The 22,645-nt window shown below is 43.6% G+C and overlaps 3 protein-coding genes across 9 annotated transcripts in view; 1 reads left to right on the forward strand and 2 right to left on the reverse strand.

Annotated features, from left to right (window-relative positions):
- Positions 1-16,907, reverse strand: part of LOC120898410 (dedicator of cytokinesis protein 2) — a 33,910-nt gene extending 17,003 nt beyond the window's left edge. For all 7 annotated transcript variants that reach the window (XR_005738663.1, XR_005738662.1, XM_040304234.1 and 4 more), the window contains exon 1: positions 16,323-16,907. Coding sequence is in view for 5 of the 7 variants with exons in the window: in XM_040304234.1 (XP_040160168.1) it covers positions 16,323-16,365 (43 nt within the window). In the remaining 2 variants the exon portion in view is untranslated. The remainder of the gene's footprint in view (positions 1-16,322) is intronic.
- Positions 16,908-19,069: 2,162 nt separating this feature from the next.
- Positions 19,070-20,562, forward strand: LOC120895481 (putative peptidyl-prolyl cis-trans isomerase dodo). Its single transcript, XM_040298921.1, has 3 exons — positions 19,070-19,341; positions 19,404-19,486; positions 19,570-20,562. Exons 1-3 carry the CDS (start codon positions 19,281-19,283, stop codon positions 19,909-19,911), a joined length of 486 nt encoding a protein of 161 aa, XP_040154855.1. The 5' UTR covers positions 19,070-19,280; the 3' UTR covers positions 19,912-20,562.
- On the reverse strand, positions 20,011-22,449 carry LOC120895480 (protein penguin). Its single transcript, XM_040298920.1, has 3 exons — positions 20,834-22,449; positions 20,548-20,756; positions 20,011-20,430 (listed from the first exon to the last, which is right to left on the reverse strand). The coding sequence occupies exons 1-3, from the start codon at positions 22,320-22,322 to the stop codon at positions 20,080-20,082; spliced, it is 2,049 nt and encodes a 682-aa protein (XP_040154854.1). The 5' UTR covers positions 22,323-22,449; the 3' UTR covers positions 20,011-20,079.
- Between the last annotated feature and the right edge of the window lie 196 nt (positions 22,450-22,645).

A 22,645-nucleotide genomic window follows, 5' to 3' on the forward strand; every position in this document is an offset into this window, starting at 1 on the left:
CGAAACGAATCCCCCGTAACCTTTATTAATTGCTTGATTCCAGTACAAGGTGATTTATTTTCAATTTTAGAGAAGTGCACATAACCAAAAAAAAAACGAAACACACAGTCATTTTCATTTCACACACCCACCAAAAACAAAACGGGCGGTTTTTTGTGTTGTTTTGGCAATCGCTTTTCCTAATGACTTTAACGTCAACCACTTTGTGCACTCGTTGCTTAATGTAACGTCAACTTAACATGCACCACACACCACTTGCTAAGTGTGCATGACCCTTTGAGAGCCATTTGCACTCCATTTCGGGCAATGCTTTAGTCGAGCAAAGCCGTTCTTAGATATAATCTAGCCGCCAGCCAGTCCGACCACCCCTTAGGGTGAATGATTCGCTGCTGGCCCATATTCAAAACGGCATTTCCCCCATTTGCCACTTCGTGATATTTTTTTGAACACTCTGAAGAACTTGTGAAGCAAATGAACGTGGAGAGTGTATTTGTATGATGTGCTGTGCTCAACATGCAAATGTAGCTCTGGCTTCTTGTATCTCAGCAGCAGTTAATGCTATGCGGCTTTCCCCGTCGCTCACAGAGTGCCAAGAAAAGCATAATTAAGCTGGCGTGTTTTGGCTGAAAGACGTTTGTTATTAAATTAAATTAACTATATCTTGTACATTTTGTATTAATATACGGATTTGGATAGTTTTAAAATATGTGATAACGATTGGAGTTGCACGATTGCATTGTTGCAGGGATAAAATAAGTTTCTTGATTTTCAATGAATGCATTCCTCAGTTTTAGAGAATAAGCAAAACTTTTGGGTCTATGCGAAAAAAACAACCATTTTTTTCAAATAGTACTACAAACTTTTTATGGATACTATAAAAATACTTTCTACCTCTTCAAAAATATTACACATCCAAACAAGCGACAACTGTGACCCACTTTATGCGAGCGCCATGAAAAAGCTTTCGTTCAGAACAGAAATGTCGGAAACACTCTCGTTTGTTTCATGCTTGAAATGCATTTCCTTTAACATTCTTTCCTGACAACTTTCGATGATGCTTTCTACGCTACACTAAAGAAAAGGAAAGCTTCTATTCTGTCCCTAGCCGTAAGCCGGTGCGCGACAGTGATGCGACACACACACAGGATTCATAACTGTTGCCCCGTTTACTTCCTTCGAAAGCAATATTACAACAGGGGCTTACCAGTGTGCCAGGAAGTGGTGCCCATCGTGGGGTGGACGCCCAAGTGGCAGTGCCAGAGCGTTCGAAATTCCGTTCACCCCGGGTTTTACAGTGTGACGCTGTGTGCCCTGAATTATAAAGCATCTCCCATGCCCGCCGGGGAGCACCATCGAGAACTGTGAAACTGTGCCATTAGTTCGCTCGCCACGCCAAACTTGCAACCACTGTCGGCATGGAAATTCGATACATGCTGCGAAATCCTACACTGCCACAATCCGCTAGAGCGATAGGGTTTCCGGATGTGCTGAGGAGAAAGAGGTGCCGCCTAAGTGCTACCCTCATTGTCTCCTTGCACCTGAACAAAAGCTCAAGTGGCGAAGGTTGTACTAGCATAAATAAGGAGAAAAACATTTTTTCAACGTGTCAAACGCGAATCCAGTGCACCGGGGGCAAGATACCTTTTCTCGCAACGACCTCCACAAGGGCCGTACTAAAATCTCATCCCATTATGGTGAAAACTTATACTGGCAGATTTTCTCTGCACGAGTTTTCTGCAGTGGAGGTCTGGGGTGTCACTGTTCTCTGACGGTTCTTGGCAGTGTAGCAAGCATGCTGGTGAAATGTTTATAATTACATTTCATTGAATTGGGCCTACCAATCGCCTTCACACCGTACACAGTGCTCTAATCGCGACGATACTGTGGCTCCAAAAAGAAGGATCTGCTTGTTTTCTTCCCCTTGTGTTTGCTGCATACATGCGGGACGTGGAAGCGATGATATGTGTACGCAAACATGTGAGGCAAAGTATAATTATGAGCCAGCAGCGTGCGTAACGCCACAATACCTCGATGCAGTGTGTTTATAATGTTGGACTTGTACAATGGCAAACATTTGTCCTTCTGCGCTTGAGAGAAGCCAGTTGGCAATCATCACCATGCTGCTTCTTACGACGAGATTGGGCATCGTGTATCACACGATGAGTCATTGCAGGGATTGTAATGGACTGTGCAATGTAACAAATGGCACTGTCAGACAACGGGAGAGTGTTGATAACAATTTGCTGGAATTAAAACACAGCTGCGGGATTTCTTGCTGTGATATTAGAGGGCGATTTTGCTGTTTGCGAACGAAAAACTTGAGTATAAAATAAATGAAAACAATAATTACGAGCTACTATTTAGTGGTAAGATATGTCGAGCTCTAATTATTGCAAAATAGAAACTAAGTAAAAAGAGAAGAACGCTAAAATGCCCATGTTTACGCTTTCATAACGAGAATGTTTATTATTTCGCTGCGGCATACACTTGCGTCTGGTGGCTCGAAAGAAAGGGGAACGTTTTTAGTTGCATATCTTTCCTTTTACTAAAAGCCGCACTAACATTCCATTTGCGTTATCATGCATCAGCTGCGCCGTGCTTCTTGTTGACTCATAAAAGCCCATCTCGTTAGCGATAGTACAATAACAATAATAATAGAAGACGAATGTTTTCCCCGCAGCAGAACTAATTTTCAAATCGCTTGTTTCTAATAATAAGTCGTTTAAAAAATATAGCTTTGTTCTGAGAATCAGCGACAAATTATACACGTTTACAGTGTTAATAGCTCACAGACATAGGTAAGGAGTTGTATAAATAGAATTACACTTAAACATTCTTGCCAAGTGGCTCTGAAATCTTTCGCATTCTACCCTTTTGCAATCTCGAGTGTCTAGTGAAAGTGCACCGAGGTGCAAACAGAGAATTACAGAAGAAAAAAAAAAACAACAAACAAGACCGGCCCAACAAGATCTAATTTATGGTCGGAATATGCAGCCACGGAACGAGCAGAGGAGCAATCTAAAATTCACGCGACGCGGCGGAGTCTTCGGTCAAAAACAGTCCCCCCCCCGTCTCCCAAAAACAGCGCAGCGTCGAAATTGATTTAAACCATGCGCGACCGCGAAAGTAAAAGGGAAAAGTCAGTGTCCTACGATAAAGCAGCAGTGGGTAAAGTGGCCGAAATGTGTGACAAGGTGAAGCAAAAAGCGAAATCGACGATCGGCGAAAACGGATGCAATCGGTGAAAGAAGAACACCCAACAAGATGGATGGGATGACATTTGGCTGTTGTTGGGGCGTTTGCTTTGGTCCGGTCGGGTTTCTTTGGTTAAATTTTAATTAACAATCCGAGCGAAAGTCATCATCCGCTCTTCTTTTAGCAATGTTGATCGCTACATAACCGGCACAGAGGTTTGACCCAACATACACACACATATATATACACTTTAATTCTTAGCGTGTGGTTGCACAGTTGTGGCGCGATGCACATACGAAGATATATACGCGTTTAACGCGAAAGTTCGTAATAGGGGCGAGAACTGAGAGAAAGCGTTCCATCGTGGTCGTAGGCGCAATTTCTGACTGATCCCGCGAGTGCCTGTCACAACCATTCGGAACGATTTGGCAGTGGCTGATGGAAAGGGAAACCATCATCTAACCACGGCTGGCATACTTTGGCTGGCGCGATAATTTGCACAAACTATTGCAAAAACTCAGCAACGCCGCGCATCGGTGGCGTATTTCGTACATTCACACAGGGCCATTCATATACGTTTATGGTAGCCAAATCAAGCGTCTACCCATATAGCCCTCGTGGTTCGACGTTCGGCAGATGGGCCAACAGTGAATTACACGCCCGTGTAACAACGACCCCCGGTCTAGCTCGCTGCTAGACGATGACGACAACAAGCAGGCGGCGGCGGCGGCGGTGATGGCGGCAGCAATTGAAGGAAGTTGAATTGCATCGTTCAGGGGCATCGTGGTGAGGTGTACGGACCGGGCGCCCTACCACGTGGTTCCAGACCGCTGACCAGCACGCGAGCAACAACACAGCGCCCGTGAAGGGACTTGTGCGCGCTGTGCAAGTGAACTGATTCATGCCTCAAAGCCAGACACACTCTAGCGCATCCTAGCGCACATTTCCGGAGCCACGTCGTTTCGAGGTGCGGCATATGACATCACGCCGATATCGGGTTGAAAGATTGCGAAAGGTCACGAGAAGGTCGTACAGTGGCACTGGCACATGCGGTGGAAAACACACGCGTATCACGTCGAAGAGCAACCGGATCACCTGCGACACACTGCACTGAGCGCTTAATAAATGATTGAACGATCCACGGAACCCATAAACAGCAGTTGCTTTGGGCTTATACACGTGTTGGTATCGGTCAAGTGTCTTAAATTATTCTGCGGGTAAGGTATAATAAAACCAAAAATATTGTTTTATTTTTGCTTGATTCTGGAACCTGAAATTGTTTCACTAAATCAAGGGCCTGGGTAATAAAAATCAATATTTAATAGAAAACTCTTTTTCCCATACATCACGCTATTGCTAAGAATTCGATACATCATTTATAGGTGATTGGTACAATATATAGAAAAAATAAAGCTGTAGGATATCACTCCAGTACTAAAAGCATTTTATAATGAGATTACAGAGTATTTTCCGGCTTCCCATAGTTTTCTGTGCTTCAACGTTCATTTACTATAGGTAACAAAATGGAAATTAAATTATGGTTGGTTGCAATACAATCGCAATTTCATTGCTCTCCGTCCTCCGTATTATTGATCGATCAGCGTTTAAAATAAGATGGAAAACCCCCCAGTGAGCCATTACGTTCCACCGTGATCAATCACACATCGATTTGAGAGCAACAAATTTATTCCAAGCGGCATCCATTTTAATGCCTATCAAACATTGCTTCAAATTGGACGAAAAGGAAGCAATAGCAACATAATCCTCTATAGCCCCCAACCAACCAGAGTTCCCCAACGGTGAGTAAAGTGAAAGGTCGTTCCGATTTGTGAAAAACACGAATGAACAGAGACAAATTTACCAGGGTATATCCAACATCATGGACATGAAAGGTATCCACGGTTTGACACTGGCCAGTACTGGGAGCGAAAATAAGAAATGCATAACTAATGAGCTACGGGCCATTTTCGCCAACCCGCCAATCTCACACACCCTTGATCTTTATTACACGCAGCGGCAACACGAAGGCGCTGGTCATCGTGAAGACCCCCACCGCTCGGATGGGAAAAGTGAAACCCTCGATGAATGGTAGATGGGAAATGGGACGTGTGGTGATGAGTGTGGGAGAATTTTCCTCTTCATTCTATTGTGTTTACTCTCGATTTTCACAACGGTTTAATAGCGATGCACACGGTAACGCTGGCACGCGGCGTTGTTCTATCGAAGGTCAGACACGACACAGTCGTTCGTTTTCCATTCGCAACTGCTAGCTTCATCTCTTACGTACGCGACACTACGATGGCAGATTAAATGGGTTAAAATTCATCCCCCATCAACGTTAACGAGAACGAAACGTAACGTGGCAGAGAATGGCATGGTATTTACGTAATGGATCTTGCCCCTGGTTGCATCATTCCGTGAGACTCCAGCCGCCTTACCTTCGGAGCCGGTGCTGATCGGCGTTAAATACATACTTTACATTGATGACTACATCCTAACGATTGTGCTAAAGTGAAAGATAAGGAAAATCTTCGTGGGGGATCTTCCGGGGTTCCATCATGTTGGCAAATTGCGTTCGTCCTTCAAGGATCTTGCAGCCAGTTCTCAGCACTACGCAGTCGTGTTTGTAAACGAGCGAACAGTCCGACGCGGTGGTTTATTTACTACGTTTACTCGCTAATAGAATAAACATAATCACATCCTTGATGACAAAACCGTTAATCCAAATGGAGGGTGTGCATTGGTTTACTGATTATGTCTTTTACCGACGCCGCCTTGTTGTCGCAGTTGGATTAGTGTTTATGCTTATTCCTTTTCACAGTCCGATGGCTTGATATACAAGAAGGTTGTAACAGAACGGAGAGGTCATAGTTAATAGATGTGTTTTTCCACATTGTAACATCTCGATTATGGTTACAAACAGTTTCCTGCTGTGTACAGCATGCTTTTAGGCGGTCGTGCTAACAGCAACGTTGAAAAACAACCACATATGTTTGGTTTTTTTTTTCCAAAAGTATCTTTTTAGAGGATCGAAATAGGAGTTAAATGATAAATCCTCCCTAAGGCTAACTCCTGCAGCTACATACATTGGCTGTCAAGGTGATAATGAGCTAATCGGATGCCGGTAGCCATTCGCACTGCTGTAACGTCACAAAGCCTAACAGAATAGCAAAAATAGCAGACGCTGGGTAGCTCTACACATGCCTGCCGCTCATGGGCCTTCTACACATTGCTACCATTCCCATCAAACAGCGCCGTTATCAGCTATCCGAGAGCTGCATCGACCAAACTCAGGAAGTCGAAGAGATAGTGAGATGAGGGGTACGGCCAACTAGAGCCGTGCTGCATTATCTTTATAACTAGCCTGGTCACTTTATCACCCTATCGACCGGTCGGACTCGAATGTCAATATTTGGTTTTACATTCTTTCTGCGGGTCGGGTTTGGTTCAATTGGTTCAATATTTGAAGCGTATTTTGGAACACATTCTCATCATTCGAATGGCAAAAATGCTGTACAGGCGGTTCTGTATCGGCTCGAATGTTTTTGTTTAGCAAACACGGCACAAGAGGGTTGTCCGAACCCGCTTCTTGAACGAGTTTCGTACGATATACTACCACCAGCAACGTCAAAATAGTATTAATGTTCACAACCATACACACACACACTATTACACATGCAATAAGACCTTGGTAGTTAACATAGCTATACAGATTACGTCCGTTCCTCCCTTTGCCTAACGATCGATTGTTTTGTTTTGATTCGCGTAAACCCGTTCTGCAAGGCAAAACAAACTGCGCCACTTCAGAGCTGCAATATTAAACGGAAGTACACAGCTTCTAGATAGTTAAATTATACGGAAACCAACGCCCTATGATATTGGGAGGCATTTCTGTAGCTTTTGCAACTTTATTCACTAGATTAGCAGCAAGCACATAACTCGTGTCATCACCGTAGACACATTGTAGAAAAGCAAGGCCATTCAACGGAATAATAATTTCCAGCAAGGTTGTGCCCATTAGATGGTCTTTTGGGATCCAATGGTAACTTACAACCATATTATAAATCATGTCACATATACAAACAATACACAATGCTAAGGATTCCGCAGGTAATTGCATATATTTCTTAACAAAACACTTTAAAACTAAGGATTTTTTAATAAACGGGGAGTTCAAAAAGAGTTTTCATAAAACAAAAAAGAGTGTGAACGGTGAGTTGCATTGAACCGAAGGCAGCCTTGTTATCAGACGTTTTGTGCTGACAGACAACGCCCTTCACGCCCTTGGTGGCGGCCTTTAATTATGGTCGACATTAAGGGTGAGGTAGAAGCAATTACACTGCTGTTGCTTGTTCCGAACGTTACAATCTACAATTTTCATGCTTGTGTGCACCAATTTTGGAAGCAAAACAGCAATTTACACTGTAGTAAATTGAACAAGTTTATTCATTTATTATTTGCTACAAGAGTGATATGATAGCAAACCATATATTGGCTATAAATATTTCATCTCACAAACATTTACATATTTCTAGCCTGTAAATTAAATTCGAATCGCATTATTTTCTGCCACTGCAAATGTTGATGTAATAGTACAGGGTGTTTGTTTGATGACTCATCGTTTCAACCCCGCTGGAAATGGCATAGGAAATACCTGCGATCACTGTCATGATCGTCACCATAAGAAAAATCAACATATTGGTCTATTGAATATTGGTTAGTAATTACAATAGATGCGTAAATTACACAGACTTTGCCCCAATCTCGTTACGATCGTTTTTACAAGATTTACAAACTAAATAAAAAGATCATATAACACACATCGAAACGTGTACAGTCTTTCCCCGAGTTACGCGACACTCGAGTTACGCGAATTTTTATTTTTGACAGTTCAGATGTCAAATCAGTACAATTTTCTCCATCAATTGTCAAATGAAAAATAATTACCGATAAATAACCAAATTTTCTACACCAATTGCATCAAATAAGTATTAAATTACATAATTGAACTAAATTCAATCAAAAATTATGATAAATAAAGTATATTTTTGCTGTAACATGTGATATTCGACTTACGCGAAATTCTGAATTACGCGAATGTCTCCGGAACGCATTATTCGCGTAACTCGGGGAAAGACTGTGCTACGATCGAATGTTGTGTTGCTTCTTCTTCTAACCCTCATACGGCTCAAACTAATAAGTTTAAGCTGAGCTATGCTGAAAGTTTTATTAAATTCTTTTACCACGGTTAACACATAGGAAGCGAAGTGCGTTGCTACATCGACCGTAATATATTAATCCTTCATCACATCCTTTACCGCAAACCAACGCTAACGAGCAATAGCTCCGTGTTAAGTTCGAGACGGATGTTCGGCTACGAAAAAAAAAACACACCAATGATGACACGCAGTCGACAAGAAAAAGCAACAAAAAATAGAAAGAAAAACACTCCGATATTATTCTGCCACCCTCTAAGCAGCTTGTGTCGAGGAATTCGTTGCCATATTAACACGCGTTTGGGTCATTCAACATGTTTCTCGTACAGCGATGCTTCTGCAACTATCAAATGACGAATGTTCTTGACACCAGTGCGAAGGAATGTCTTTTCAACGGTCTAACAAGACACGGTAAGTTGCAGACAGCGGCGAAATGATGACACTTTTCACGTTCGTCGCAATGTGTTCCGCTCGTTCCGAAAGCGGAATCAAGCCCGTCGAAATTAGTCCACACGCGTAGATACAATAAACACGATGCGCCATGCAATATAAATATCTGCAGAATGAATAGATATGTGTGTTTGTGGAATGGTTCTACTGCATATGAGCTTACCGAAATATTTCATGCTACAATTAATGTAGTTAATATTAAAACATTGAAAAACTTACAAAATTTGGATTAATTTGAGTAGTTTTATATGTGTGTAACAAAAAGCAAATGGAGTTAAAATGTAGAAAACAGATAAGTAAATGAACAAAGTTTGTGCAGACAAATGGGAATATAATAAAATGTCACAGTCGCCAGCACAAATCCATCCTTATCAATGCATGACCATCAACCCAAGGGCGCATCATATCCTCAGCCAGTAAAGCATAAAGCACAGAGCATAAAAATATTTGCAATGTTTGGCGCCATCCCGACCGGAAGCGACCGGAAATGGTCCGTTCTGGGCCTGGCACAAAGCAAACTCGTTTTGCCCAAATTACTTCCCGTAAAATTTGGACACAAAGACGACAGTGGCAACATCCGGGGAACATTTGCAGCCCGATTCGTTCAACTGAAGCTCCTGCAAAGCTGAAAGCGGAAAGTGCAGCACGATATAATCAATATCATTTCATAATGCACCCGGCCGAGCCAACTGAAATGCTTCCATTGGCCGCATGCACACTTTACGATCGCATAACACCAGCGCTCGATCGCGATTGAGCGTTAGATCATACTTTCGCTCTCCTTTCGTCATCTCGAATGCCGCCAACAGTGTGGTTGTTTTTCCTGCAGCTGATGCCAATTTTTCAATTTTGTTATTGTTGTTGAGAAATTATAACACACAAACATCCATCATACGGAATGAGCATCTACGTCCTTTCGGTTTCGGAGAGTTGTTTGAAACGGGGGAAGTAGAAGGTTTCTGACACACAAAAACATGAATCCAACAGAGTCACATCAAGATAGGACAGCAAAAGCAGACGTATTCGTCAACCAAACCAAATGTAATCAGAATGCCTTCCCGAGACCGGTTACGAATGAAAACAAACGCGCAACACGTGGTTGCATTGCTGGCGTTTGAACAGGAAAAACCGTATTTCCCTTGCCTTTCTTCTGTTTTCCACCAAACAGCTACGCAACACAAATGCGCAGACAGAGCGAACGAGGTTCACTTCGACCCTCAACCCTCACACAGCAAAACGAAATGCACCGAATGTGGGCCGCCGTCCATCCAGCACTCCACAGAAAGAAAGGAAGTGCAACTATCGGGAAGAGAGCGTCAGTTGGGCACATGTGTTCGCGTAGCCAGCAGACAAACGCGCACGATTACGCAGCAGCGCTGTTATGTGTGTGTACTGGAGAGCAGTGCAGAAGAACGGATGCCGGTTCCGGTGTCCGGATTTCATGCGTGAACGTATATGCTAAGAGGGCCGCTGCGAGGGAGCATTGACCATTTTGCCATCCTTCACCACACTAGCGGAACATCACGCGGCCGGGGGCCTTCCTTGGGTGCGATTGATAGGAACGGTCGAGTTGCTCCGTTTTAATGGCATTATCTTATGTGTAGTGTAATGTGTGCCGTGGCTGTGGGAAGCTGCACCACAAACTGGCAGATGGTGAAACACACGGGAGGCAAATTACGGATAATGATTTCCGAAACACTCGCTCGCACTCGCGTTGCTGCGTCGATCATATGTGAAGTCATGTTCTATTACAGTTAACCGCTCAAAGTGGCAGATTGACGCAAAGGTTACGAGCGTAGATCGATGAAATAACGGCAAAAAATGGACAAACATTAGAGTCACTTTCTGAATATTATGTTTGTGGTTTTACTTTTCCATCTGTACCCATTGTTTTACTTAACATTTGTTTTATGTTTGATTTCAAATAATAAAAAAGAGCATAAAATCAACGCATAAAAAGATACATATTAAATACCATGCTTGGGAAATATCTAAAAGGTTTTTATACAGAGGACAAAACAAAAAAACTGGTATCAAGAACTGGTTGTGGGCAGCAGTTCTCGGGTACCTTCGAACCTTCTGCTCCTACGCAAACATTTCTATCCCTAGTAAGGGTTAAATGCCCGCGGACGATTATTGAATTAAAAGCTTTAAGCGAACACAATCTAAGCCGATCGACGATGACTAACAGACTTTGCAACAACTGAACGAGGGAGCTTCTCTGTTTCCGCTAGCAAAGACAGAAAGAAGCACGGCCATATTGTTTCCCGATTGGACCAATTGAACCGATCGGCCCTGAAGTACGACGTTCACCCTCAATTCGCGCGAGACTGTTTATCGAACGACAAACGAATTCTTGCTCACACAGTGACATTTGATGACCAGAGAGAGCGTCTGAAGTTTCAGTCTGCAAATGAAATCATTGCTATTTGTTTGGTAAAATTGCATAAAATTGCACTTCATGTGGGTTTTTGGCTCGGTGTTTGATTTTCAATTGAAACCCCTTTTTTCAATTGCTTTGTTACTGGAAGCCAACGTATGCGTTCCATTCTATCTTATCTTGTGGTTATCAGCAGTAGGAAGATTTCCGAATAATATCGATACGTAAGCGTGTATTGGTGTGCAAATGCTATCTATATAATAGAACGATAAAGAAAAGGAAACCGTGTAAAAAGGGGTTATATGGTTTTTTCGCAAAATAAAGAAGTTTATTATGTTGGTCACACCTTTACAGTCAACAAAAATGTGCAGGAATCTACACATACATGGGTACCGTAGAGAACCTAAGGAAGCGAACTCATGAAGCACACAAGTAACAATTATGTTAAAAAACACACAAAAAGAATACAACATTCCACTCTATTCAAGGTGGTCAAGGGAGACTCTAATGAAAATGAAACCCCGGCAGCAAGAAAAAAATAATTGCCAGAAGTCACAATAATTGCAAATGCGGTGCTAAAAGCACCAATTATACGGAAACGTTCAGCAACAGCAAAAAGCCACCGCGAAGCCATTGGATTAAGGTCAGTGCGAGCGACGACGACGAGGTGACGACGGTGAAATGGGACACAAACTGCCCAAAAGCGGTTGCAGCTCTTCACTTTTTCAAGTTCAGTACTGATTCATCAAATCTACGAATGCCGTAGGCAACACACACACACGATCGGTTCCGTGACCGCCAGGAGCAAACACAAGATTGATGGGTGAAGTGTTTTCCCCCGGGCAACCTTCCTCGGCACGGGCAGACCTTCATGAGCATTGTGTGCTCTCCTGTCGAGTGAAACGACGGATCAGATTCTCTCGAACTGTATGGGGCTTCCCTGGCAGTGCCTTTCGATTTCAATGCATGCAACGGTTTGCACTGTGTGGGAATGGGAGCTTTTCATTTCTGTACGATGCATTTGCACAGTGTGCCGACGATGACCTTCTCACGGCGTCTCGGTTGCATAGCTTTGATTGTGAAAAAATGGGTAATAGAGAAACGGGTCAACGGCAACACAATCCAGTGCTCAAACAAATGCGTTTGAATTCAACATCGCTTGACATTAGATGTGCACAGTTCGGTAGGAATTAGGCAAAACGGCGTAGTTTAACGGGTAAACAATGTTCTGTGATTACGACAAATAGGGCGGACGGCAAACTGTCCACTTTATGCCTCCCATACAAACGCAATGTTTTATGGCAGAAATGTGATGGATGTACAAATTGATAACCTTGCTTCAGCGTGGGTTGCGTAGGCGTCCAAGAAGTGAGCTTTAATTGAGTGTAATTAATCACAAACTCAACCGTCTCAGACTCTTGTTTTAAGATGGAATAGCGCAAAGACTTATTATCATTTGTTTGTAAAGCGTTACTCGAAATAGTGCAAGACCAAATAATATAATTTAATTTTTATATCAAACAACTACTTCTACAGAAGAACAAGCAACAACATCCGGTTACTATGGTGACACACAAAACAACACCTCCCATTTGTTGCGTCAATCCAGCCCGTTGTCATAGCAGCGAGTTTCTGTAAATGGATACTGAAATGTTTGAAAAAAATTCTTCGCAGAAGGAGTAAAAACGGTTGCAAGAAAGAGTTTCCATTTCCTATGTCGATGGCATATCGGCTGAAGAGGTTTAATGGCCAACATAGCTCTCCAGCTATGATTCATACCACCATCTTATGCACAAGCAACTTAACCAACCCCACACAACTGCATGAAAGCGCCACACAGCCACAGAAGGGAAAGTAAATAATGACTCACGTGCATTTGAAAGCTTTTGCGACTGATTCAGTGGACGTTGTGGACATCAATTTTCTTTTTTCTTCTTCGACCCTATTTTCAAAACAAAAACAGAATAGCAAGCGATGATAACAAAGACCTCCGTGCGATCGGCGTTGGTGATATACCAGATTCTTTTTGTGCTTGTCATCGAATCTCTGGAAGATTCAGAGACAACTCCACCCTTTGCATTCGACCGGGCGATCCGGTCCAAGGTACTAACGGTCGGTGCCTGAAGAGGAACGATGGCAAAACGGTCACTGCAGGTCAAGCCAGCCAGTGATCACGAGCAGGGCTAATCAGTCGAAAGTAATGATTTGTTGATATGAGTTTTTTTTTTGTACAAGCGATGATTCCATTTTTTCACATAATTATTTGTTATTTCCTGTCGTCTTCATCTTCCAGCATCCAGAAAGGTCGGGATACAACATTTCAGTGACAAATTCCTCCTCCCGTGACTGCTGATAATTAAAGGACAGGAGTTTTGAGGGTTTTTCATAGAATTTCATTCAAACACAGGGACGAGTGGTTGCCATCATTATGCTCGTACATTGCTGCCTGACCGAACCCCGGTCTGGTCTCGATGAAGGCCCATCATAAACATCGCATCGAAGGGTAGCGGGCACGGACAGGCAGGCAGACAGCAAACATATTTAAAACGCTCCATCAAACAGAATTCGAGAGGAATCTAGAATGTGTGTGTGTGTCACTCCATCGGCAGACAACAATCGGCGGCGCACAGCGCAGTAAAGCAATTGAGTCGAAGCAAAAAATGCACTGCCTTCGTGTCACATTGACCGGAGCTAAAAGGCGGCTAAAATGATTATGTGTGCAGCAGATATGTGGGAGAGCACTGTGCACTGTGACTGATGCTGTGGAATGTTGTAATAATTCAATTAAACTTGACATTTCATCGCCTCGGACGCGTGTGCCGGTCCCGGTCCCGGGATGGGGTCTTTGCTGGGTCATTCATTATGATGAAGAATGTATGCGGAGAGAGTGGCAGTAAACATGAGTGAAAGGTTTCGTGTAATGTTCGTCGTGTGACAATGCGTTTCATTCACTGGCTTGTATTTCAAATTTATTGCAATGCAAAGTTCAAAGTTTTTATTTATTTGCCTATTTTTGTTTATCTATATGTTTTTTTCATTTATTTATGTCAATTTTGCAGTGGAATGGCACAAGCAAGGACAAAAACTCCAAACAAAAATCCTTGAAAAAGCAAACCAACATTTCGGAAGGACGTGGCATACCGGCAAACATACCAAACCGACCACACCAATACAACCCACAGGGAAGAACACTATCAACACTTCATAGAGGAAGAAGAAACATTTAAAATAATCCCGCCTGCAACCAGCTGGGTGACCATTTTTCCCATGCCGACGATTGCCGAGCCGTATAGAGGAAGCAACGGAAAAGATAGGTGGGAAAAAGGATCTAACTGCAATTATCGAGCCTTTTTCGTGCGTTTGTTTTCGTTCAGTCAGTTCAAAAGGCAAGAACTGGAAAAGGACCAAGAAGAAGAAGGCTGCAAAATGTCGAAGTAGAAAGTAGGAATTCCTCACAAACGTACCGTTTCCCACGGAACTCGAATACAGTTGGGGATATTCCATTACATTACGCACAAAAGCTCACTACCAGACACATAATTTTTGATAGATTTTTTCAATATTTTTAAATCTATATTTCCCGCTTCAAGTCCGCCTATGTGCAACAACTTTACAGTGCGCTTTGTTTACAAACAACGGTGTCGGGTAGAGCGTTGCAGCAAACCGGACGAAGCTCCCGATTTGTCGAAGGAATTTATCGTCAACAACCTATGGGGTGAACAAAAAGAAGCGTACAACGTCAAACACGATACAGAATCACACAACCCCTTCGCACATCATCCCTTACCGTATATTCTCGGTGGTTGGGGCAAAGTGTGTAGAAGCAAAACAAAAAAACCTGTTCTACGTGATGGCACTCGAACGCCGCCCGCTACGATGACACGGTGGTCGTGATGGTAGTTGTGCATTCGATCGTGCCGCACGCACATAGCAACGCGATCCGGTTGGTGTGCGCTGCTCTACCTTTACACACACACACACGGTGATAGAAGGTAAGGTTTCTGCTGTGATTTGCGCTGCATGCCAGTTGCAACCAACCACAAATAAAAACAAGCGCATGTTGTGTGTGTAGGCATCGTAAATATTGCACCTTCCGACCATTAATTGCGCGCTTCCAATGCATGTACACAGGTACAGACGAAGATGCGGTTCCGTCCAGCGAACGTGATTACATAAAACCCTTGACCAAGGCAAAGGTATCGAACTAGCCCCACTGGGTGAGAACATACTATTAAAGCGACAGCCTAATCGACACTCACACCATCCACGCGCTCGGAGGATAAACGGCAATTGCGATGGCAACAATTAGCGATTCACGGCCTACCACTACTACACGGAACAGAGTTGATGAAGAAACATGAAATCATCAGCACACGCGCCTATGAGTAAGACGCTTTTCTTGCGATCGTGTGTTGTTGTCGAGAAGGTTCGAAGCAAAGATTCGATCCACGAACATAATCGATCAATCTTTTATTTGCTCGTTCTTCACGAAACGAACGTAGCAGAAAACAGGCTTTTGCGAAGAACCATTAATGATGATCATTTTTAAGTGTGTGTTAATTCTGCGCTTATTTGGCCCTTTATTTAAAAGGTTCTCTCTTTCTCCTTTTTTTGGGCTCTGCCAATCTACTGTTTATGTTCTTTTCCCCGTTTTTGGACACAATACCTCAGTCAAATTCGCTTCGCGCAACATAATTCCCTTTTATTTTCACTGCACACAATCTGCTTACGGCTCTTTCCGGTCATTATTTAGTGCTTGATTGCTGGTTGCTACTATTTTGTTTATTGTTCAATGCCATCGCCCTCGGACGGGCGAGAACCCTTTTCCCGGGTGCCTTATGCATTAGAGCAGGATGAATGCTCCCCCCCACCCCTTCCCCTCCTCATATATCTCCTTTGCTTCGCCAATACCACGCAGTGGGTGTGTTTGTTTGCCTTTCTCGTTTTGCGGCGTGGAAATCGCTAACAAGCTGAAACTTTAAACGATTTCTTTTCCTTCAACTGCGTTGTTTTACATTAAAAATATTTTGAAAATGATCAAATTGTTCCAAAACAATTTATAAATTGCTAAATTAACCTACCGACAGCAAGCAGCGCTGAAGGAACACGACTCCAAACCGTCATCTTGGTGATGGTGTTTGATATCCCGGCAAACAGCCTTGTAACGTTGAGAAAATGTATCGAATATTGCTTCTCCTTTCCTTTTCACAAGTCACATTCCACTCTTCGCACTGTGCATTTCATATGCATTTGTGTATTTTTGCCTTTCGTTATCAAACTGCACTTTTTCTTTTGCTAATATTTTCTTTTGTGCACCTTTCTACATTGTTTTATCATTGGGTGAACAAATTAGAACGATGCAATTTCGTTCATACACACACACACACACACAGACGCACCAGCATTTAAAAAACTCAACTACACACGCCTACACATTCTTAATCACATCTTTTCATGAAACAACACCCCGCAGCACTTAAGACTAGGAACAATAGTGGCACTGCAAACGAGCTTGTTTATCATCATACACACACACAATGAAACCACGCAGGGGAACACTCGCGGGCAACAGCAACTTGTAGGGGGAAAACAACCTGGCCTCCCGCAGCACTAACCAGGGAGGAGACTTTACGGACAGAGCTAACGTACGCCCGCTCGCGACGAAATGGGAATCAGCTTTGACATTCGAATCGTTTCTCTCGTTTGATGAGGGCGGCAGATGTTTGACAGCGTCCAAAACCCAATGGACAAAAAAAAGAGTAGCTCACTTTCAGCTATTTGAGCTACTTCCGTGATTGGCACAACCTGTTGGACCAATGCCATCCCAAGCACATGAGTTGAAATGTGCAAGCGGGAGTGGTATGGAAAATAAAGCAATACATTTTTTTTTGTTCTAGTTCCCTGCATCATTGCATCTGATTAATTACAGAACAAATTCGTCACAAGTTTAGCTCATTTAGGAGCAGAACTGCAAGCTCTTCACCTCTTAATTGGTTTGCTCAATAGATGGCGTTTTATAACTGATCGTTATTATATTGCTGCTCTTTTCTTGCCATTTGCTTTGCCTAGCTTCATCTAATCATGGCCTATATACCCTTCTAACATTCTGAGCAAAAATCTATACGAATAATGGTCTGACACAGAAACTCGGGTATCGACACCTAGTTCTAGTTCTAGTTCTAGCGATGCATAACTTCAATGCAAAACCATACAACAGTACAGAGGGAATGAGAAAGTTATCCAAGGAAGGAAGCTCCCACTGGTTGGATATCTCACAAATAGATGGTGCCACCAGCTTTTTGCTATTTTTAGAATGCATAAGGCTGGAAATAGACGAAGATCATCGCGGTACCGCGAAAATCGCGTATGACTTGAGCTGTCAATTATGTTATAAAATCTGACAGATAGGCGAGATAATCGCGGTTCGTGTATGGAACCATCCGAGGTCTGGTGACGATTGAATGTGCCAAGAAGAAATATTTTTCTATCAATTTGCGAATCAAATTATTTATTTCACATAGTGTATGCAAAATAAAATACAAAACTCATTTCTCGACACGAGTTTTCACACAAATCCGCCAGAAAAAGTAAAAATAATCGGTTCGCGCTACCGCGAAAATCTCAGCAATACCGAAGTTGGGTATCTCTGCGAAACAGCAGGCGCGATTGGAGGCGCGGAAGATTTGACAGCTGTACTGTTATACAACTGTTATAAACAAGGCGCGAATTTCGCGGTACCGCGACGATCTCGGTTCGTCTATTTCCAGCCTAAGGCCCGTGTCTGTGCTCCATCGCATGCGATTTTATCGCACGTGCTGTCAAACGCTTTTTCGTATCATATTGCGATTATTTGGATGATTTGAATAATATAACGATTATGAAAAATTAATTTGAGATTGTTCCTACAAAACACCAAACATTTAGTTTGACAGATAAAATCGGATGCGGCGTCCGACGAATTCAAAATGTTTTGCTTCCGTCGTACGACGAAATCGCACGTCCGACGTTATCTGTCAAATCTCATATAAAATTTTGACAGGCCTTCCGATAGAATCGCATCCGATGGAGCACAGACACGGGCGTAAGTCGTTTGCCGTCTGCTAAACAAAGTCTTTCTATATTCCGTTTATGCTGAGAGCTTGAGTCGTTTAGAACCCGTTTGATGGTCGTTTTGTGGATTTGTGGCACTTGAGTACAGGTATTCCCCGATATACGCCATACTCGATATACGAGATTTCGCTGTACGCTACGTCTTAAATTTGACAGTTCTTTGAGCAAATTGTACTAATTTGATACATCAAATGTCAAATGCGAAATAAATTCCCTTTTTCTCGAATTTAAAAAACCATTTCAAAAGTTATAAAATTGTAATCTTCAGTTAAAATTAGATCATATAACTAATTTAGTGGCTAAAACCTACCACTTCAAGCAAGATTAGACGAAAATTAGCTATAATTTGACTGATTACATCAAAATTCGACTTACGCTTATATTCGAGATACGCTATTGCCTCCGGTCCGCATTAATAGCGTATATAGTGGAATACCTGACGTCAGCCCTGCATGTTCCTACAAGTTCCTGTCAGGACTTGAACCCATGGCGGGCATGTTGTTAAGTCATACGAGTTAACGGCTGTATCACTAGATCGGCCCTGGTATTTATCTTGCTTTAAAAAAAAACTGGATAATTTGACTGTTCCGCAAAATGCCGAAATTTTGCGCGAGGCAGTAGCTCAGTTTACAAACATTGAGCTACTTTTAGAATAGCCCGAGCGACGATGTCGATCTCCGTCCCTTCGGTATTGAAATATCCGCGTTTGTTCATCGGGAATACTGGCATCAGACTTGTCAAAATTGTTGTTGCAGCTGCACGCATCCTTGGCAGGAAGCTGGAAAACTTTGGAAAATTACCGCATTATCACAAAAATAACTTTCCACCGACAGCCCTAAACAACACGCGACTCATTCCAACGCGTCAGTTTGTGCAAATTTGTTTATCTGTGCTCTGAAAGTCACCAGTTCAATTTCCCCGGTGTAACGATGTCCGATGGTCAGGAAACAGTCCCAGAAGGATGGGAAAAGCGTACCAGCCGTTCCACAGGTAAGCAACAGAGCGAAACCCAACAAATCATGCACATGACTGTATTACATTATTTTCCACAGGCATGACTTACTACCTTAATGTTTACACTAAAGAGTCCCAGTGGGATCCCCCCACAGCTCCCGCAGAACCGGCTAATACGAATGTAAGTGCACAGATCGTTGTTTCTTGAATGCCTGGCACAGTTTCTACAATATCTGACACGTTTTCCTTCGACCAACACGACAGGAACCGCATGAGGTGCAGTGTGCACATTTGCTCGTGAAGCATAACAAATCCCGCCGGCCGAGCTCGTGGAGGGAGGAGAACATTACGCGCAGCAAGGAGGAAGCGTTAGAAATCCTCGAGTCCTACCGCAAGAAAATTCAGTCCAATGAAGCCACACTACAGGAGCTGGCGCAGCGGTATTCGGACTGCAGTTCGGCTAAGCGCGGAGGCGATTTGGGCATGTTTAAGCGTGGCATGATGCAGAAACCGTTCGAAGATGCTGCATTCGCACTGAAAGTCGGAGATATGTCCGACATAGTGGATACGGATTCGGGCGTTCATTTGATTCTTCGGTTAAAATAGACATTGATTTTGCTTTTCTTTGTTTCATTATGCTTAAACCGCACACGATGATTTTCAATGGAGCAAAACAACACAAAACAAACCAAGAACATACATCTATTCAGTTAGTCCTCATTGATATATTTGTTTCTGCATTTCGTTTTAAGCTGTGGAGGGTTTCGCACACTTCTACAGCTTGAGCTTCTCCGCCAGTAGTTTACCGCCCGTATGCTTCTGTGATTTTAGTTCCTTTTTCATCGGCACCACTTTCTTTCTCAACATTTGCTGCACTTCTTCGGTTGAATTTTCGAATATAAGCAACAGCAGAAATGAGGGCCGATTTTGGGTGATCCACGCGGACAGCTGCTCGACGGCCAGTTCCTCCACGATAGCGAGACCGAACTGTGAAACATCGTCACCGGCAAGCTGTCGCTTCTCCTGGTCTAGTTTGATCATCTTCTTCAGCGCAATATGTATGCCGGCATGTTCGATACCGTTTATGAGGGGATTAGCGGCCAACTGCTTCTCGCGAGCCGCTGCCTGCAAAACGAGAGAAAAAAACCATCAGCATGAACGTAAGAATATTGTGAATCTGTTATGGAGCACGTTTACGTAAAAGTTTAACCAGAAAAGCAATAAAATGAAACCACAACTTACTTTCTCCTCCTCGAATGGGCTCTTTTTAAATTTCTTTATCTTGCGTTCTACGCCAGCGTTCGGTTTAAGGTTTTCCTTCGGTTTTTTGTCCACCTCGATCGAAAGAATTGACCCATCGAGATTGATTTCATGCTCGTGCACCTTCCAATCGGGATCGCAAACAACCTTCGCCAGAGCTCGATGCAGTCGACCCAACTCCTCGCCCTGGTCTGTGGAGTAAACCGGGTTTAGATGGTTAGAAAAACATGCTTCAATTAAGAAGCACACCAGATGCACTTCGACTTACAGTTCTTTAGTATGGCTGCTGTCAGGAGCGCTGTATGACCACCTCGCAGCCAAAAGCTGGCGTTGCTTTCCAGCTGCTTGCAGAAGGCTTCCTTGGCGACAGCAAACACCTCCTTGCGACGAATGTCTTTATCTTTCTTGCTGTACTCCAGATACCCGTTCAGCAGATCGATCTGGGTCGGGTGTAGCAAATCCTTGTCGTCCGGAGAGAAAATCCATCCAACCACCTTGCGCCCCCATTCGCCACTTCCAACGATCGTCTCTATCTGTTCCAGGATGGGGCTGATGACCTGCTTGCCCAGCGTAACCGTATCGTCGTAGCAGTTTAGTACACACATGACCAACCGATGGCCATGCTCATGAATCGACAGTTTCTCGACGTACGGCTTCATCGCTCTCAGGGCGGACCGACGATCCTTCACGACTGAGTGCAGGAAGCAGTATATCGCTGCACCGGTTCCGTCCCGTGTGCTTGAAATCGATGCCAACAGCGGTAGGTACAGTTCGATCACCTCCGAACGTTCCGTCGTGCCGGCTTCCTCGAGGAACTCGGCCAACAGTGCATGGAGCAAGCTGTTGTCCGTGAGCCGCTTGTTGGCAGCCTGCACCAAGTGGTCCTTAACCGTGCTCAGCACGCTCGACTTCATGTACGCGTTTGTCGTCCAGCAGTCCTTCATCGTCTGCACCGTACGATCCTTGTCCAGTTTGTACAGTTCCGAGTAGAATGGTTGCCGCATGAAGGATCGCTGTTCGTTCGTAGCGTACTCGTTGTACGCAGCGTCTACGATCGAGCTGGAAAACGTGTGATTCACCAACTTCACGACGTCCTTAATGATCTCGTTCACAACACGCGCGCACAGCTGCTTCGAACCGTGCTTGAACAGACTGGTAACGCAATGGTGGCCATACTTTGACGTTGCCAGAACGGCCACGGACGGCAGCAGACTGGTCGCAATCTGGTCCCTGATCTCATCCGATGCATTCTTGATCATGCACTGGAGCACACGGGCCGTATCGTGTGAGGTGGCTACCTTGGCGTAAGCGTCCTCCTTGCCTAGCAGCTCGTGTAGCTTTTGCACCAGCTCTTCCTTCCCTTCGGCCGTCTTGCGCTTTAGCTTCTCGTATATTTTCTTCGCACTTACGCTCAGCTCGTACAGTTCCTTCGATTTGTTCTGCCGCCGCTGCTGGCGAAGCTCCTTCTGTTTCGCCTTTAATCCATTCCAGTACTCCTTCTTCGATTCGGGCGTGTTGGGGACGAACGTTTTATGTTCCCCATTTTCGAATGGCTTGCCACCGGGGCTGGTTTTCTTCTGAAACTTGCCGGCCTTTTGGCCGACACTCGGCTTTACGACGCCATCCTTTTTCTGTACTTTTGCCTTCGTTTTGTCGCCGGCCGGCTTGCTGCCTGGTTCCTTTTTCACTTTTTTCATCGGTTTCTCCGAGCCACCAGTTTCTGATGAGGAAACTGAACGTTTCTTCGTTTGAATCATTGCGTTACGGAAAGGAAAGGTTTTAATGTATCCAACTAAACTGTACAATTGCAGATACAATGCGGTCCCGAGCAGTTACAATCAACAAAAACACGTTTTCTTGTGGCTGCGCATGATGACAGAACAATGACAGAGCCGAGCAGATTTTTAGGTCAAGTTTACTTTAGATCAGTTTCAGAAATGACAGCTCCTCTCTAAATGATGTTATTTGATTTATTGCGATATTTTCAATATGTATGATAAATAGGAGAAGCACTTATTATTGCATGGTTATTCTACGATTTCTTTAGAGACTTTGTTCGCATTTCGGCTAAATATAAAAA

This window comes from Anopheles arabiensis, chromosome 2, assembly GCF_016920715.1.
Source record: "Anopheles arabiensis isolate DONGOLA chromosome 2, AaraD3, whole genome shotgun sequence".
NCBI classification, from domain to species: domain Eukaryota; kingdom Metazoa; phylum Arthropoda; class Insecta; order Diptera; family Culicidae; genus Anopheles; species Anopheles arabiensis.